Genomic DNA, 19,753 nt, shown 5'->3' with positions numbered 1-19,753 from the left:
TCAATGTTATGTTATAAAACAATGGTAAACACCATAGCGTACACTATTGAGTTATGGATGCACTTGGGAGGTTTGCTAAGCACTCAAGAAGCTAGAGTTGTGATAGCCTGAAAAATGCACCATCGAATTCTGTTCTTTTTAGCTCTTTGTTTATCTGTGCAATGGTTTCAAATGCCTTTTGAAGGGTTAAGTTTTGTGAAAATGTTGGTAACATTTGAAATTATTTACGCAACAGACCAACTTCTACAAAATATGACTAAGATCGTTTGCCTTCGCTGACTCACCTTCAATATTTTTAACTATAAACCCTGTGTGCCAATTTTTCAAACTCAGGGTAGTTTTCAACACGCTTTATCTCTGAAGTGAAATCGGTGACCCCCAATTTTTTTGCATTTCTGACACAAGTAACTCTTATCTGACGGCAGTAAAATTTTAATCTGTCAACTGGATAATTTTCATGCAAACATCCTAAATACCACAGTTTTTAAACCCCATAGTACTTGAGGCACAGCCACCTCTGCAGCTTAAGCCCCTAATGACCCCATTTAAGAGATCATGAACGCTGCTGGGTGGTGCCTTGACTCAACTTTTGCTAAGTTTTATGATCGTCCAATTAGAAGTGAAAGTCACCAAAACTTTGGAGAGGCTGTTCTCAGTAGCACTAGCCTAGAATTACTTCCTCTCTATTTCATATGTACTAAGTATATGTTTGCCACAGATGTTGTGACTGAGTTTTTGTTATAAATTACATTATGTGCCATGCATGTTCGGTGCACCTGGTAAGAATAACCATTAAATACTCAGTGTCATGAATGCTATGTAAACTGTCATGAATAGTCCTTTATGTAGATCATTAGGAGATAAGTCTTTGCCAGTTTTGTTTAGGCTATCGCGGTCGGTTTTTAATTACCTAAGTTTCCTTTCAATTATCAGTCAATTCTCTTTTCTTGGATAGAACACCTGTTAGCCATATGCTTCCTGTTTGGCGACATTTCACCATTGAACGCCCTTTGTTTCCCACATGATAAGGAACGCCACTTTTGATTTTAGCCAGTCGGAGTTACGTTATCATAGGAGAAAGAAGTCATTGGAGTTTATTAGTAGTCAGTCCTTACACGTAACTATCAGAGTACCGTTGGAGCATTGGAGTTACCTTTTCCTTTTCAGCCTTTAACGCAGTACTGGACGCAAGTTCTACTCGTTTATATTCACCTTTTTGTTTTTGCTTTTACCATGCCTTTGTAGATCTTGTAAATTTTAGCTCTCTTTTAATTATATATTGTAATCTACTCTGTAGCTTTCACCACATGTGTATAATATTTGGGCAAGTCAACCTTAATAAACGCTGATCAAGTAAAGCCTGTCTAATTGTTCTACATCGTGCAGTTGATGCTCAACGATCTCAACACGCACCACGTGCCAGCTACTTGGGTTCCTTACACTCAGTATGCCATTTAAATATCAGTTGCTCAAGTTTTATGTGGCTTCTAGCTTTTAAGTCTCACATGACCTCTGATTGAATGCAAATGCAAGGTAGAATTGTAAAATTAAATAAGACTTACCTGCAAGTCATGGTTTGATTGAGATTGTACCGTAGCATTTGCAGGAATGAGAAGGTCATGTGCGGTATCCAAGCTCAGTCTTAAAAGTGGTTTTGTGTGGCTTTGACCGTGCAGGAATGGGAGGTCACCAGCAAAATGTGTAAGGGTACAGTAGGGTAATGGGTGGGATGTGACGTCCTCATTCCTGCAAATGCTACGGTAGAATCTCAATCAAACCAGGACTTACAGGTAACTCTCGTTTAATTTTACAATTTTGCAACTTATTATATGACTGAGAAAATTAGGTCGTTGTGATTGGCTGAGAGCAGGCCAATTCATCCTTAATTTTCAATTTGCAATGCAGTGCAAATTAACACGCGTACTTTCATAACTTTCTCGCGCATATTAATAATAAATGAGTAATCGTATGAAAGCTTGACCAATTAAGAATTTACACTACCCATGATATTTGAAAATTCTTTCAAATTGCACTCGCCTAAAGGCCAGTTCAATTTTGAGAGAATTTTCAAATAATATTATCACTCGAAGGTTCTCACAGGTGATTTCTTCTCATCACACATCTGTTTGGATCTTAAATCTCCTGAAACTTTAACAGCAACTCACTGATTGTTGATTGCAAGAGTAGGACTGGGTGCCGAAGTTGAGAGAAAGCCTCCATGAGACATTCACATTCCAGGTGGAACAGTTGTCAGTTAGATGAAAGCTTAAAAGCACGATTCCATCCCATGTACACAAGCCGAAAGATTGGATCCAACATCAAGCCAAGAGAAAAGTTCTAAACCCCTATAGTGAATCAACAATCCGTTGTATACCATTTCAGGTGTAATCTGTGTGATGTGGATTATGTCAGCTACACATGCCAACACCTGTCTCAATGTAAATTGAGGAACATAAGGGGTGTGCGATCGGGAAACATGTCAATGAGCAGCATGGGAGGAACCCAAGTGACATACAATCATGGACAAAAGTCCTTGGGACACTTATGTAATTTAACAAATTATCTGTGTTTTACCACTGAAGTTTGAAAAAAGGCCTGCTTTCCTTTTAAAAACATGGTACTGTTCCCCCTTCCCACCCAATACAATGTTGAAAATCAAGAGAAATTGCAGCTAGTAGTTTTCAACATTGTATGGGGGGTGGGGGGCGAGGTTAGGCAGGTGAAGTAGTATTCGCGTCTGGCGTGTGCGCAAAAGCACCAAAAGTGCAAATTTGTCCCAAGACTTTTGTCCATGATTGTGGACAAAAGTCCTTGGGACACTTATGTAAGTTAACTAATTATCTGTGTTTTACTACTGAAGTTTGAAAAAAGCGCTGCTTTCCTTTTAAAAACGCGTTACTGTTCCCCCTTCCCACCCAATACAATGTTGAAAATCAGGAGAAATTGCAGTTAGTAGTTTTCAACATTGTATGGGGATGGGGGGCGAGGTTAGGCAGGTGAAGTAGTATTCGCGTCTGGCGTGTGCGCAAAAGCACCAAAAGTGCAAATTTGTCCCAAGACTTTTGTCCATGATCGTGGACAAAAGTCCTTGGGACACTTATGTAAGTTAACTATCTGTGTTTTACTACTGAAGTTTGAAAAAAGCGCTGCTTTCCTTTTCAAAACGCGTTACTGTTCCCCCTTCTCACCCAATACAATGTTGAAAATCAGGGGAAATTGCAGTTAGTAGTTTTCAACATTGTATGAGGGGTGGGGGGCGAGGTTAGGCAGGTGAAGTAGTATTTGCGTCTGGCGTGTGCGCAAAAGCACCAAAAGTGCAAATTTGTCCTAAGACTTTTATCCATGATTGCAGATCTTAGATTTAAGATCTTACGAAAGTACATGTACCAGAGCAAATTTGACTGCTTAATTTATGGGATGCTTTTAATAAAAGAACTAAAGCCAACTTTGAACAAGCAGTCTGACTTCATCCACTCAAAATTATTATCATAGCGCAGAGTATTTCATATTTCACACTTATTGTATCTTTTGTAGTGTTTAGTCCTATTGTCTTACCTAGCCTTTTGTATTATAGTTTTTATCACTCACATTTTGTAATGTTTAGTGCATATTTACATATTTTTATTGCTTTTTAAAACTTGAAAATGATGTCAGTGAGATTGAAACATCTGTAAACTTTATATCTCGTTTTTATCCTAAAGAAAGGACTAACAATAATAATATTAAATAACAACAAATACATAATGTGTCCAATGCATTCCTACAAATACCTTAAGGTGTCTTTTGAAGAGGCATTGCTGCTGAAAATGTAGTCTGCATCATCAAAGTGATTGCTTTGGATTCCTCCATTCATTACTACAATTGGAAATAAAGTTACTGTACTAAAATGTTGAACAGTACTTTACTCCCATAGTGGATCACCATCAAGAGACCTAGGGCCCCTTTCTTGAAGGTCCCAAAAAGTTTTCGTACCCAGAAAGACGTAGCAAAATCTCAAACCTTATGATTACTGAACTCTTTTATTCACATATTCTTAAAATGAACAGAGGTTTTCTTCATACAAGAAGTTTCAGGTGTATACACCTCTCTTTTTTCAGATACAGATGAACTAAAAATGCTTTACAGGCTCAAAAAGTTTCCGGGGTATTCGAGGAACGGGCCCCTGGTTAACTTACCAATGAATATTTCAGGAACATTGCAACAGTGTGGAAATGTCTTAAATTAAAGTAAACTATGAAGCCAATAACCACTAAATGTTAAAAGCCAACTTAACTAACGGCTATGAACTAACTAAATAACTGGACAAAGATGCAACAATGGCAGTGATAAAGAACTAGATAGCTGCAGGGAAATAATGACACATTGGAAAGCAAAGTATGCAAACGAGTGAGGCATGCAAGATATTCCTAGGCCACCCCTAAGTGACAATGCCTTACAGGTGTATCTCATATCACCCGTCACTTTTTGCCGTTATCAAAATAATGAATCAAACTAACTAATAATGAAAGCAATAATTTGGATCATTCGCACTTGGGTGATTCAACGGCTACCAGTCGTTTTGGCCCCACACATTGGTTTGTGAAAATAGTTTTTTCACGTTGAAAATAGCCCAAACCCTCTTCACTAATGTTTAAATAGCCTTTAACAGCAATTATCTAATTTCTTGTATAACCAAAATAGCTGATTTATTTTGAGACCTTTTGAAACGAAGCAAATTTGTTCAGTGACTGATGGAAACTCGTCTGTTTCTGTGGTTGAATATCTCACTCATGATTGGTTATGACAAAACAAACATTCCAGACATATTTTTTCGGTGTTCACGGTTTTGTAAGCTTGACTGTAAAACAGCAAAAGCAATCTGTTAAAAAGTCCAAGCATCTGTTTAAATGGCAAAAGCAATCCGTTAAAAAATCCAAGCATCCATTTTAACAGCAAAACAATTTGTAAAGAAATCTTGTAATCCATTTTAGCGAGAAGCATATCTGGAAGCATATCCCGTATTCTAAAAGAAAGTCTTGGAACCATTATAACTAGTGAGACAATCTCAGATAGTGCAGAGTGTAATTTACGGCTTTGATACAGTAGTCACATAGGTCCTCACCCCTGCCATTCTCTCCCTTGGTAGTCAACTAGGCCTTTTCCCCTTGCAGATTATGAGCAGACAAAAACTTGATAAGACATAATCTTAGCATTGTGTAAGTTTCATGTTTGTATTTTCTTTCAAGGCCCAAAAATAACTTACAATTACCGTTTGTCAAGACAGCTTTGAATTTTATTGTGATGTTTTACACTGAGTTTCAGTCATTTTAAATTCAATAATATGCAGAAGTGGCAAATATGAAAATTTTATTTTTCACTCCAATGTACATAACTTGATACTTTTGTTTTCCTTGCCGAGCCATGCAACATGATACCCTTGTTTCCTCAAAAATATAAGAAAGATCTGTATTTTTTTACTTACTGCTGGAGACAAATGGAATAAAGCTAAACATCTCATGAAAAATCGAAGAGGAATGATTTTGTTTTACTCCAAATGCAAGTTTTCAGTTCACAGAAAAACAAGAACTAATCTTATTGTCAAAGAGTCATGTCCAGTCACGGAATAGTTCGTTCTTATTCACATCAAACTAAAATACAATGCTATCGATTAATACAACTGAGGAGCGTTTCAGCGAGAAGTTCTCAAGGTAGAGATCATTACATGGTCGAAATTATATCCTACATCGGTGAGAGAGTCACCTCAAAGACTGATGAAATTAATTGGCAGTTTTATTAAGTGCCACGGAGTCTGTGGCAATATTTGTGAAGTTTTTTGTGTCACAAATTTATTAGTTTTATATGTAACTAACGTGGGAATATGAACTTTTTGCTCCCTTCATAGGAGAGGAAATAGACAAGCCGCTAAGGAGAAGCATTCTTTATTTGAGCCCTGGCAAACACGCAATAGTTCTAAAATAGCAGACTAAATTTTTTTAATTGAGCTAGGGGTGATTCCAGATGATATGCAGTCAGCATTATTTGCACCAAAAAAGTGAGAACTGACATTACCTGAAATACAGCTGCTATCCCCAGTCAAAATAGTCCAGTTCTGGCCCTCTCTCTGTCAAGCAACGCAACGGTAGTATTGCGTGACAGAGAGAGGGCCAGAACTGGACACTGAAGGCTAAGTTATCTGTGCATGCATTTCGAGCAAATTGATTTTTGTACTTAAGCACCACTAGGATAGCAAGAGATTTGCAAAAACATATATAGGTTTGTGATGCTATCTTAAAAGCAATGTAAGCATAATATGTTTTATGTAGTAAACAGAGGTACCTAGCCCACCCCCTTACCACAATGCTAATTAATTAATTGAAATTAATTAATTAAACAAACATTAAAGTTTACACCTTATTGTGTTACAGCGTTAGTGCCTGACCAAACAGCAGCCCCCTAAACCATCCCAATAGTGCACTCTGCATTACAAATGCCTTAATGAACATTTTAAGCTTACTGTTGAAACAGCCAAAGACAATGTTAACCAGAAGCTACAGAGTTCGGAAGACAGACAGAACGGTATTTAAAAAACTTGTCAAACCGAGCAGAAAGCCATGGTATGCATGTAAATAAATCAAGTTGGCACCACGTTCGCGAACGCTCAATTTACAACTGTCTTATGTCTTATGTTTCGTTGCAGGTTGAGTTTTCAAAGTTAGCTTGCCTTAGTACATATTTTTGTTTCCTTCTTTTACTGAAAACAAAGACATCAAAATGAAAAAGTGGTGATCAAATGAAAACAAGAACAGCTGTGTTTGGGTCATGTGAATTCATGTAAAACTACGGTATGCAATGTGCCGCTTCGTTTCAAGTTAGAATTATATTATAACAAACATACATGTACCTTTCCGGTAATCAGTCTCCTGCATTCTATTTTGTGTTGAATCATACTGAGGTCATGGACAGTATGTTGCTAGCTTGAAATCCCTTTTTAAACATAAACTAAAAACGTTCCTTTTTAAGAAAGCATTTTTATAACTTTTTAGCGACATTTTTTTATTTTTACTTTATTTGTCTTTAGTGTTTTTAATATTTCAAACTGTAAAGCGCTTTTGAACTTTTAGGATATTGGTGCTATATAAATATTTTATTATTATTATTTATTATAAATGTATGTCAGTCGTCGTCCGATTTATTTCCCTATCCAGGAAGTTTTTTACTCACATCACATGTAAATTGCATGCAACAATGGTGTTGTGGTATGAGTGTGTTTGCACTCTTGAACAAGCTTTATCGTCTACCGTTTGTAGCATTTTATTGATAGTAAATCATGTTTCTCCAAAAATTATTTGTGACTGGAGGTCACGATTCAACAGAGTTTGGTCACAAATGTTTCTGGATTGGCATTGCATACGATGATGACTTCTATTAACCAAACATGGACAGAATTGTGTTTTTGTTTTCTTGACAATTCGACATACAGACAATTTCCAACCATAAGTAGTTATTCCTTGCTTTGAATTATATCATCTATCCAGTTTACTGATGATTAATTAGAATCGTTCCTATTGCTTTCAAGAGCTTATAGTTCCATAAATTTTTGGCTATTTTGGTGACCACGTGCTAAGTCAGTGACCCTTTGATCGAGAAGTTGACCGTTCAAAAAGTTTGGCTAACCGTTCAAATGCTTGAAGTCACCTGTTAAACACATGAGCTAACTGTTTGAACGCTTCAAGTTATCCATTCCAAAATTTTTGCCAGCGGTTTTAACGCTTCCAGTCAAATTTTTCAATGCTTTTTAAAGGCGTTTACTATTCATTTATTATCCCATTACTATCCCTCTATTTTAGGCCATTTAATGGATATTAAGCTAAGTGCACATTTTTCAGTCTAAGGTCGCATTTTGTAAATGACCAAAGTCACTGGCTATTTTTTACTACCATGCAGGCAGCAGTGTCTGAGGCATAGAAATAGAATTTGAAAAATAGATACAGCACTAAAACATTGCCTACAAATTGGTATCATTATGGTGCTTACTACCATGCTTGTTGATGCTGATCTCAACCACTTTGTCAAAAAAACATGGGTTAAATGTGCTTGTTGCCTTCAAATTGTTCTACAATTGCATTTTTTTGCTCATTGGCATTACACTTGAATGGTGTGACATTCAAAATTTTAACCATGGCCAACTGAGTTCAGCAAGTAGAGAGAAACAGAATTAAAACTGAGAGTACTTTGCAGCTAGAATCACATAGCAGCAGTGAAGGGAAACCTGTCTGTGTCAGTGAACAAAACATGCTGATGGGATCAAAACAAATTCCAAAAGAAACTCAACAAACCTCAGTTAAAGATGATGCAAGCCACACTGAATGGAGCTTTTTTTTAATTTTTAAAATAAAACATTAGAATGCTTACTGGCAATTTTCCCTTTTTAAAGAAAAGGGAAAAACAATGAAAATACAAATCTTGCTTGATGGAATAAAGATAAAGAATAAACTAAATTATCCCTAAAAACCTTAACTCAAAAGAATGAACAGGCAGCAGATTTGAGTCGGGGATTATGTCTTTGTCCTCTCAACACTGACGATGAACTTCTTAAGATTCTTCTTATTTTAATGAGCAAAATGCATTTCTAATTCCGCCATGTGGTTTTAAGCTCCCTTAAGGTGGCCGAATACAGTTTTTGTGCACGCTCTTGCTAATGCAATTCAGCATGCGCACAAGGATTGCAAAAAAAAACTTGGTGTCAATACAGCGATCATTTTATTTGCTCAATGTCTGTGCTATCTGTACTATATTTCTTCATAATTGAACACAGTGTATTGATGGTTTTAGTCTTTTACTACAAAGGTATGTTAGAAAAGTTAACAATGCAAATAACCCAGCAATTCTCAGCTTTTTCTTTGTTACCAAAAGAACCCAGTTAAATGCAGCACATGCGTATTAAGTCAAATTAGTGTGATTAAATGCACAATAGTTTTCTCGGAAATACGACTATTTCTTGAGAACAACTCATTAGAATGTCATATATAAGTTATAAGTAACTGGAGTATTGAATAAAATTTCAACTTTAACAAAGGAAATTCTAGATATTCCAGTGAACCTTCAACAAGGGATAATTAAAGATTTCTCGGTTTAATTGTTATTAAAATAGTGTTAGCTTGTGAGCATTGTTACAAGGTTGTTGCACGCAAATTACAAAGAAAACCTAATGACTAGATTTTCTGCAAATAAACAAAACCGATTTTAAAGGCCTGTTTATATTTAATCATGTTGCCATGGCAACAGCACATACATCACTTTAACCCAAAAAATGGAAGGTTGTGTTGTTAACTTGCTTGCTGCCATTTTTGGCGACCAAAGGATCAAGGGTTTTAGAGAAAAAGGTGAATGAAACACAGGAATCAAAAACTGTGTTCAGCCACCTTAAGCCCTGTCCTGCGCGCATAGAGAGCATAAGCATAAACATAAGCAGGGCTGGAAATAACAGTCGGTCAACGGACATTGTCTGACCAAATTTTAAATATGTTCGGCCAATGTCACATTATGATTGGACATGATGTCCCGACATTTCACCAACACCATGTTATTGTCCATCCATAAAATTTAGTTTATAGATACATTGTTAAAAGGCTCGCAATTGTGAACGGTACGGTCACCAATAGGGCTAAAATTTCATCTTTGTCGACCAAAAATTCTGGTTTAGTTGACAGCCGAAAATACGTCTGCATTTACAGGCTACCATAATGGTACAGGAATTCATTCTAATGAATCACCTATTATGACTCTAGTGTTCAACTTATGTGCTTGGGGAATCATACCCCTGGTTTACCCAGGCTTCATGAAATGATCAGCAAATTATGTAAGTATATGGAATCAAAGCCTTGATGTTGCAAGACTTCATCAAACCATCTGTGGAATCATCACCCCAATTGTGCAACCTATTATATCATAGTGGTGGTGCCTGAAAGCTTGTGGGCATCATCTCTTGAATAATAACCTTAACAATACTTGTCCAAAAATCATGGTTATGATGTTGACAAGCACAAAATCGTCTGGGGAATCATAACCAAAATATATTCACAAGAAAACTGACATTTTTGCCTTCTGTACTGCACTAAATTTCTAATTTTTTTTTATTTGACCTATTTTTTTTTTTTTTAAGGCCCTTTTTTGGTGAACCTTCATGAAGTCAACAAATCGAATGTGGTTTAGCATTGTCTGTACTCTTATCGATAACAAGTATGCCTCATCACAGTGGTCAAAATGTTGTGGACTCAAGAGGCGCAGTGCTGTCTGGACTCTTATCGACAACAGCAAATTAGCCAATCCAATTGCAAGATTAGTAGCAATTGTGGTAAAATTGTTAATTTAAACATTTGTAATTGAAATTAAAAATAAATCCCTTCCTATTTTCAGCTACAATATATTTCAAATTGACATACTCAAGACAATATATATCTATTTTGAAAAATTTAATGTTATTTTAATTACAATAACTCAAACAACACGATGGTGAGTTTTGGGAAACTCTACGGGTAATTGGAGTGATTTTAACGGTCTTTGTCAAATCTGTGCAACAATAATTATCACTTCAACTAATTAATTCAATCATACACACCTGGCCATGACCAAATTCCCACTGGTTTGTGGCAAAAGTTCTGCTACACTTGTATAGAGGTATGAAATTTCTAACGCTCCTTGGCCACAGCAAGCCGCTTCAGAGTTGACAACATCTTTGTTGCGGCTAAAAAACTTTTGGGTGGCCCTTTCACGTACTTTTTTAATTTTGGAGGGCTTTCGCCATCATGTCGTATGATTGGCACAAAAAGAGAAAACAGCCACGACAAAAGTTATCCTGACCAGCAGACGTGTGAGGCATAGTTTGTAGGATCAAAAATTTCTTGCCCTCCACACATGAGGTGATAATTGACCACATTCCCAGTCTCAGCTGAGCGGTGATGACAGAAAACTGATCAACTTAGTGGTGTCAAGTTGTCGCTATTTTGGCCTTCATATTTCAACTTTTTGCCCAGCTAACATGGTGAAACCTGAACATGTACTTTATTGGACTGCAGAGAGAGAAACTACAGGCCTTACATTGTAAGTTCAGCGAGAAATAGTATGAGTAAATGCTATTTTTGTGTGCAAATTTGACTTGTTTCCAAAGAGTGTTTTGCCATCAAACTAGCCAAAGTTTCCTACCTTGTCTCTTATTATAACACCGTAGGATAAATTTATCAAAATTCACTCAAATCTTGTTTAAACTCTCCAAGATAAAAAAAAATGACATCATTGAATGTTAATTAAGAAATGGTAAGCATGCAGCATGCAACTATCGAGTTATGGATGCATGCAGGAGGTTGCTAAGCATGAGAGAAGCATAAGAGTCGCAGAAGATGATAGCCGAGTGCGACTCTAGCTTCTTGAGTGCTTAGCAAACCTCCCAAGTGCATCCATGACTCGATAGTTGCACACTGCATGTTTACCATTTCTTTTATAACATTGAGACTATTGAGATAGTATATATTGAATCTCATCTGGCTTACATGAAGTCAAAAGTGCCATAAACCATACACAAATGTTCATTCAAAAATCTGACAAAGGGACAAATCAAAATTTTTCTTGGATCACGGCGAGTTTATAGTTTACATTTTCTCAATCTTGGGCAAACAAACAACTTCAAACTGCTTGGTTAACCTAAATATCAAGCTGACAACAAACGAAACTTGCAGTTGGTAAAAGCGTTTCTCAAAAGTTAGTTAGCTTAATTTCAGATCAGTCTTCCAAAAAATTGAAAACAAACTGCACATGGTTGAAGCTTTTGGTGGCTGAGCTCTCTGTCCTTTACGGCCTTTTCAGCAAAGGAAAAGAACAATATGGAACCAGACATTTCTTAAAAGCAAGAGTGGACAAGAAAGCAAACAAACACCCCTGGCTTTGAGCTGTTTGAGATGCTCTTATTCAATAGCAGGTTTGTGGGTTTCGTTTTCCTTTCCACTTTGTCGATTGATGAGTTGCACGTCTAAGGCTGAACTTGAACACATGAATGGCTTTTAAAAATGATCTCTGTCACTTTCATTCTTCGGTAAAATAAGCTTAAATGAACAGAAGACTGATGCTTTAAGGAAAATGTCAGAGATGTGAGCTTATATTTGTGTACAATGCAGTTGTTCCTTCGAGCTGCTGTTTCTTCAATTTCAAGAGTTCAATTTACGATCGATCAAGTCGAGCGATCGAGCAAAACTGAAACCCAGGAACTTAAGTTAAATAATTCATCAGAGGCTACCAATATTTGACAAAACTTCCTTTATTAAAGCTCAGAGAAACTATTATCTTTAAAGTTTTTGGAACAGAAGGATTCTGTATGCAAGACTACAGTTAAAACAGAAGTTTGTTAAAATTCTCGTGTACAAGTTTTGCTCACCGAAAGCATTCAAATGGCTTTTAACACCAGAAAAGTTTTACAATGAAAGCTTGTACTGAATTTTATTGTCGCTAAATCGCTGAAAAATTCTCTCTAAAATTCCTGCTACACATTAGTAACCTTGAAAGGTTGATACAGACCAGTTTGTTGTTTTTTGGTCCGTCTCTGAGTGCCAAATGCCTTTGTTCAACCAGCTGATTGAACCCCTGCTCGCATAAGTTAGCAAATCTCTTAGGTGGAGGCCCGGCAAAAAACTTGAGCTCAAAATTTTGAAATAATAATAATAATAACTCAGCTCAAAGAAATAATCTTCCTCATCTCTGGAAGAATTATTAATTTTTTTCCTGTTTTAGGAGAAGAAAAAATAAGAATTATGTTTTAAAAAGTGTCACCATCGATAAAGAAAATTGCTGAGAAAAAGTACAAATAAACAAACTGATATCAGCATGCAACCCCCCCAGGCAAATGGATCAAGCATATTAGCCAATCAGAATGTACACTTCACTAAGGCTCTGTTATAAAGAGTCTTTAAATTAATTACCCATACATTGAACAAATTTAATGTCAACTCCTGATCTCCATATTTGGGCCACAGTTCTCCGACAAACTCTTATATTACGCTTGCGTGACCTGTGGTGCACGTCGGCACACAGGAAATCTGCTGAAAATAACAGTTGTTGTCTACAGAGTATGAACTGATATTGAACAGTGAATGAACAAGCGCTATAAAATGCATAACAACCTCTTGCAAACAATATCAAATATAAGCATTCAGTAGCTAAATTCGTCCAGTATCATAAATTTTTCACAAGGTGGAATGACGCTTGCAACTGAAAAACCCAACAGCGGCGCCAAAAGCTATAAATACGCGACTTTACTAAATATTTACAACATTCGTTGATCACTAAGGAATCCTTCAATTAAAAATTGTTCAAAAGTAAATCTACAATCAAAACTGGTCTTGCATTGAACAACTTACAGCTTAAAAGTTAAGTTAGACGGTAAGGTTCGGTCGCGGCTTACCCCATTGAGACCGCAGCCTTGTAGGTACACTTGCCGAAAACCAAGCCAACAATCCTTTGAACACCTGTTCTTCGTCAAACATCATTTCAGCGTTTTTTGTCCGAGTTTCTCCGTTTTCCCAGGGGCACAAAAGCTGTACGTAGTTAAAATACCCGCGCACCGAAGAGACACCAAAGTTACCCATAACCACCCGCACCCTTTGTAGACCCGAAGGCCCTGGGAGCTACTAGCATCCTTGACGTCAATTTTTTATGCGTCTGTCCTCTTATTGATGATAAATTGCGTCATAACATTGTCAAAGTTTACTGCGGAACCACTCGCCTGCGGCTCGTGGTTCCACAGCCACTTTGACAATGTTTTCCGTCCCTCTAGCTTTTTTGAGGGGCTTTCGTGTCAATCTGCTAAGTCATTCTGTTCTCTCCTTTCGTTATTTCCGATTCTTTGAACTGGTTTTTCACTCTGACTGCATTCGACAATCAAAGTGGCTATGAGCCACTCAACTTGAAAATGGATCGTCTGTAAAACAGTGACAATTTTGATGCCACTGACTTGAGGTTTTAATCCGTAGGCTTAGTTAAAGTTATAGTTAAAGTTAAAGCCCACTGGCAAAACGCAACGGTAAGAGTAAGTGAGTAAGTAAGTAAGTAAGTAAGTAAGTAAGTAAGTAAGTAAGTAAGTAAGTAAGTAAGTAAGTAAGTAAGTAAGTAAGTAAGTAAGTAAGTAAGTAAGTAAGTAACAACTTTATTTACAGAGCGTAACACATAACAGTAAAAAACTGACGAACCAGTGGCCCTCTATCCTAAGTTAAAAATAAAAAACTATTTACACTTATAAGATAGTAAAAATTACAAAATAGAATACAGCTAAAATTGAAAGATATGATAAAAATTAAAAATTTAAAAAATCTAAATCTAGATATGCGCAACTAAAAACTAAGCTAAGAGTTTTTGGACAAAAAATATTTTCTAACAAAAGATTTAAAGGAGCCAATGGAGTCTTTCTTGCGAATGTCTAAAGGGATGCTGTTCCATAGTTTTGCTCCATTGGCTTGGAAAGTTCGCCCCCCTTCCGTTTCTCTGTTATAAGAGGGGTACACTAAGTTATATTTTCCATAGCGACTGGTTCTGGTGTGTCGGTCTGAGTTTCTCGTTAAAAGTTCTGTTATATAGCTCGGACAATTATTTTCATCTTTGATGCGCCTAAATATTAAACTAGTCCTTTTAAGGTTTCATTCTTCCTTAAGTGGCAGCCAATCAAGTCGTCTGAGAAGCATCTCGCTTCTTTCACCGATATCCGCATCCAAGATTACTCGAGCTGCTCGCTTTTGCAGCTTGGATACGCGGTTAACGTTCTCTTCTGACCATGTGCACCATGCACATGAGCCATACAACATTATCGGCTTGATCAAGGCGTTGAAATAAGGCTTACCCTCAGCGAGAGGCAGGTTACGCTTAATCTTCTTCAGCACCGCAATACGTTGTGACACTTTTTTACAAATGTCATCTATGTGTTCAGCAAAACTCAAGTGATTGTCTAATTTTACCCCAAGTAGTTTCTGTGAAGTTATTTGCTCAATCTCGCTACCGTTGCATGACAATTTAAGAGGATACACGAGGAGACGTTATACCGTTGAAAACATGAAGTTATTGGTGATCCTCGTCCGAGTTAGCCTGAATTTCAGCCGCCTCCTCCGCTCGATGAGTCACTCGGGGAGAGAGACGACGTCTCCCTCCCCGAGTGACTCAGCGAGCGGAGGAGGTGGCTGAAATTCAGGTTATGTCCGAGTCAATTACAGTTCAACCGCTATTAAACGGCAACCCTCGGGGAAATGGATAGTAGCCGCTTAAAAGGGGCTGGCCGCTTAATGGAGGTAAAAACAATAGAAAAAACCTCATCTGGACTTTGATTACTGACCGCCTAATAGGGGTGGCCGTTTAATAGGTGGCCGCTTAATAAGGGTTCGACTGTATAAAGAAAGTAGGGTTTCTTGTCCGATCAGCAAAGCAAGCATAATCGGATTCTCATTTTCATTCCTATTTTTTTCGTTCTTTATTTTCCCAGGCGATATCAGTGATTTTTTTTCTTTCTTTGTTACCTTTGAGCGAAAAAAACTTATCCAACGTGTCTTGTCCGCTCAACAAAGTTAAGCCCTGTTCGGCGGGGTTCATGCATGGGTGGGTTACCAAATACGAATACCCCGTGTTGTAATACCGTGAAACCTGTATTAAGAGGACCCCATATTAAGGTAATTCCTCTGAAATAAAAGTGACGGTAGATTTTTGTTCAAACTTTGTCCACTGAATATTTGCCATATGATAACTTCAATTTTGAAATAAAAAAAGGGGCGTGCCCATGCTCATTAAGGAGCAATGAGGCATTGAAAATGCCTCATTTTGGCATTATTTAATGCTTATTATAAGAACGCATCCCTAGTAATTGTAAAATCTTTGTGAGCCCAGACTCATAAGAACACGCATTAAACTACAGTCAATACATTGTGTCGGACACAAATAAACATCTTAAGTTTGGTTCAGACAGAAAGCTAAATCCTTGATTAAAAATTTGAACCAATTTTCTTGATGTGGTTACCGACTACAAAATAGTAAAGACCACAGTGTATCTTCTATTTTTCTTATTTATTCAATTTTCAGTGATAGAAATTAGATCAGTCTTTTCTCACGCAAAGCTTATGATTAGTTGATTACAATGACTGGAAAAAAAATTGGGGTGCCCGTGCTCGTTGGTGAGCCAGAGCCATTTTTCAACTGACAGAGCTCAATATCAGGGCAAATCCGTCATGTTTTCAATATGCGCGTGCACGAGCGCGCGCTAATGACGCCATAAATTATCCGCAATAAGGATGCGCGACGCAAATGTGAGGAATGACCTTAAGTGGACATCCTCTATTAAGTGGACACCAGCTGAAGTCTCAAAATTTCCTTCCCACATTTACTGTAAAATAAACCTGCATTCAGCGGACACCAATATGAAGCCATTTTGTTGCACGAAACCTGTAATAAGGGGACACTTAAAGGGCTTTTTACGTCTAAAAGGTTCAGTTGAAACTCCTTTAACGTTGTTCAGCGATGTCGTTCTAAAGCTAAGTGATTATTCCAGAGTGATGCATTGATTGACTCATAATCAGGATGCATTGATTGACTCATAATCAGGATTTAAGAAGAATATATAGAATGTGGTATGAATTCTCGAATTCATCACTTTTTACCAGAATGCGTTGCATTGAACCAGAGTGCGCTGCGCTACTTTTTACCAGAGTGCGTTGCGCCACGAACAACACGAGGACATCGAGCCGTCGTCCTTTTCGCGTAGGCTCCAGTGTGAAAGATTAGTGGTTATGTTTTGCTCTGATTTACCTGTAAAACGACGAGAAGGAAATTGTGCCTGAGTTTCACACGCTTTCACAACTCTTGCTTTTGTTCTTAATGCAGTATGTGAAAGTTTGTAAATCTGGACGATTAATTTTTTAAACTTAGTATGTGATTTCTTAGTAGTCTCGCCTCCTTGGCCGAATTAGTAAATGAAGAGAAATCGTCGCTCCTAAAGCTTGTAGAATAATCAGTAAAACAAACGAAAACCGTAGAACACGCTAATTCCATATATGCTGCGATCTATTCCTTTTCATCCAAACATGAATTTAAACTAAAACTTTGTGCTTTTTTGTCACAATCCCTTATCACACCTCGTCATCGATGCGTCATCATGCATGAAGTTGTAGGTGAATCACTGCGTAAAATATGTCACCATCAACAGAATGTACCACAGCGTTATTATCTTTTAAATATCCTAGTACTATGCTAGTCTTTGATCATACACTGTGTTACACTGTTACAAGAGTTAATTGCGTTCGACAGAACGCAGTTCTAATCGCGTATTGTATATCCAGCCAGCCAGCCAATCTAGGCAGCGAAGTGAAATTCATTTCATCCTTTGATTTATTCAGCAGAAAGCAGCATTGGTTTCGGTCGAAGAGAAGAGAGTTCACAGCAAGCAGCCAAACTACAGCTTTCTGTTCGTACGAAAAGTCGTACACATTTCGTGAAGACATGTCTGAAAGGTTTTTAAATGCCATTAACTCTGACTTCGAACTTAAATAAACAACTTATGAATATCCGCGACAGTCTTCAACAAGCTGCTTCGAAAAGTCGCACACATTTCGTGAAGACATGTCTACAAGGTTTTCAAATGCTATTAACACTGACTTTGAACTTTAAATAAGCAACTTCAGTATCCGTTACAGTCCACAATAAGCTTCCTCGACACTCGAAACCGGTCCGCAATATTGCGCAACACTCGAAAGAAAGCACATGGACGAACATGGACATGACACCATTCGCCCCTGAAGAATTTGTTTTTTGGGGGGGCCAAATTGGTGTCCTCCGATAGATTAGATCTCCAAATTTTGTGCATTACGCGATTAGAACTGCGTTCTGTCGAACGCAATAATGTAAAATAATGGAAATCAATTATTAACATTTCAGTTAACCGTAACGGGAAAAAATTAACCGTTAGCCGTAAAAGGGCCAAAAATGTAACCGTTAGCCGTAAAAGCCACTACCCCATTAAGACCCTCTTACATTTGAACAATGTAAAGTTCGAAATTTCGCCGTCCACGATTAACCCATTAGACAACCCGTTACTGAAATATTATTTTCATTCCGAAACATCGAATGATTATAATAATTATACGAACAATATGTAAAATTAAATTTTATTTTAAAAATGAAATCAAACAAAAATGAATTGGTAGCAGCTCGCAAAATAAAAACAAAACAAAAACATAACGAAAAAAAAGGAAAAAAGAACGAAAAATGAAAGTGACTGCAATGAGTGAAGGTTAGCAACTAAGAAGAGTAATCCATTCCTTCCAGTCGTTCGCCGTCAATTTAATCACGTGACTGTCCCTCATTCCCAGATTTCGTTCTTCACTGAAAACCAAGGTAGTGGCGTTCGAACTCCTTAATCAGACCTAAAAATATGGGTACACGAGTGTGATTTCTTTATTCAATTCATTATGTCAATACAAAGATATGCGTTTACTCGCTTTCTCATGAAGAATTAGTTTCCCCATGAGATAGAAATAAAAACTCTTCGGCATTGAGTTTCTTGTCTAAACTAGTTCGGACTGCTCGAGCTCTGATGACAGTGTAAACAAATACAAACACAAAATTTAAAAACATTTGGCGACGCGCGCGCTGTCTTGCGGGGCCGCTGGTCAAAACTTTATTGTGTCAAGAGCTATTTGTTACAAGTGTTGGCGATCAGAAATTGAATTCTAAGTGTCGCTAACAGTTCAAATGCATTTCCTGGAAAAAGTTTTTTCCAGTACAAGTTAATACTTAAATAATTAAAAATATTTTTACAGCAGGCTATAATCTATTCAACGCTAGTTCAACTTCACGTGCAGATCGTTATCTGACATTCGATCAAATAATCAAACTTAGTTTTCCATCGAGCCATTCGAATACAGCGCCGAAATTGTGCGTCTATGCCAGGAACAATCACTCAACTTCGTTTGTGATGTCTTCGGGCAGGTTTATGGAGGGTGTAAACGTCTTGTTGACTCAACCAATTTTCAACTTGTTTGCGAGAAATTTTAGTTTTCCCCTTCTCTTTGACTGCTCTGCACACAGCATCCAAACCACCGAAACTTGCGGGATGACTTGGATCCAGATAAATGCTGGCCAGTGTTTTCTCCAACACAAAACTCGGAGTTTTTCACGATGACTTTACCGCCGCAACAGGCTAAAACACAGCGGATGATGCGATTAAAGATCCGTTCAAATCCGATCGAGGACGAAGGTGGGCAACAACCCATCACAGTTGTGTTTACTACCAAGGTAGAAGCTCGAATGAAATTTTTCCCATGTTTCATTTATATAGCTACTCTCGAATCTGACATAGGGTGGGAACGAGGAAATCAAATTGTTCCCTTTCTTCCTCGGTCAATCCTAATGTTTCCACGAAATTTAAAAAGACCACCAATCGGCCCCAATTGATTTTTGAAAAGACTTCCGAATGGAGAGCTTTCAACTTGTCTAGCATCGATCCTGGAAGTTCACAAAATTTCTCTCTAATAGAAGTTATTTCATTTGAAGGTGTAGTTAGATTTCTCGCTATGAGGCGATATCGGTAAAAATAGATTCGAAGTATAGAGAGCGTTAGACCCATGTTAACTCGAATAGCGTCAAGCACACACTGACTTAAGGTCACGTCACGAACACACTTTATTATTTCAAAAATAAAATTTACTTTGAATTTCATTACTTACATAATCAAGGTCCAATGGTTTTTCTTTTTTTCTGATAA

The 19,753-nt window shown here is 37.4% G+C and overlaps 1 protein-coding gene across 2 annotated transcripts in view; it reads right to left on the bottom strand.

The window, feature by feature from the left end:
- The window catches only part of LOC110067110 (uncharacterized), a 94,773-nt gene extending 80,501 nt beyond the window's left edge, over window positions 1-14,272 (bottom strand). For both annotated transcript variants that reach the window (XM_089295227.1, XM_020774402.2), the window contains exons 1-2: window positions 13,427-14,272; window positions 3,771-3,855 (exon numbers count right to left, since the gene is read on the bottom strand). In XM_089295227.1, coding sequence (XP_089151353.1) covers window positions 3,771-3,855; window positions 13,427-13,610 — 269 coding nt within the window. In that variant the 5' untranslated portion in view covers window positions 13,611-14,272. The remainder of the gene's footprint in view (window positions 1-3,770; window positions 3,856-13,426) is intronic.
- Window positions 14,273-19,753: the final 5,481 nt, after the last annotated feature.

The sequence above is a fragment of the Orbicella faveolata genome, unplaced genomic scaffold (genome assembly GCF_042242905.1).
Source record: "Orbicella faveolata isolate gen_17 unplaced genomic scaffold, um_ofav_v1 contig_26, whole genome shotgun sequence".
Classification (NCBI taxonomy): domain Eukaryota; kingdom Metazoa; phylum Cnidaria; class Anthozoa; order Scleractinia; family Merulinidae; genus Orbicella; species Orbicella faveolata.
The sequence above is the reverse complement of the archived record's forward strand: the minus strand, read 5'-3'. Positions and strand labels throughout refer to the sequence as shown.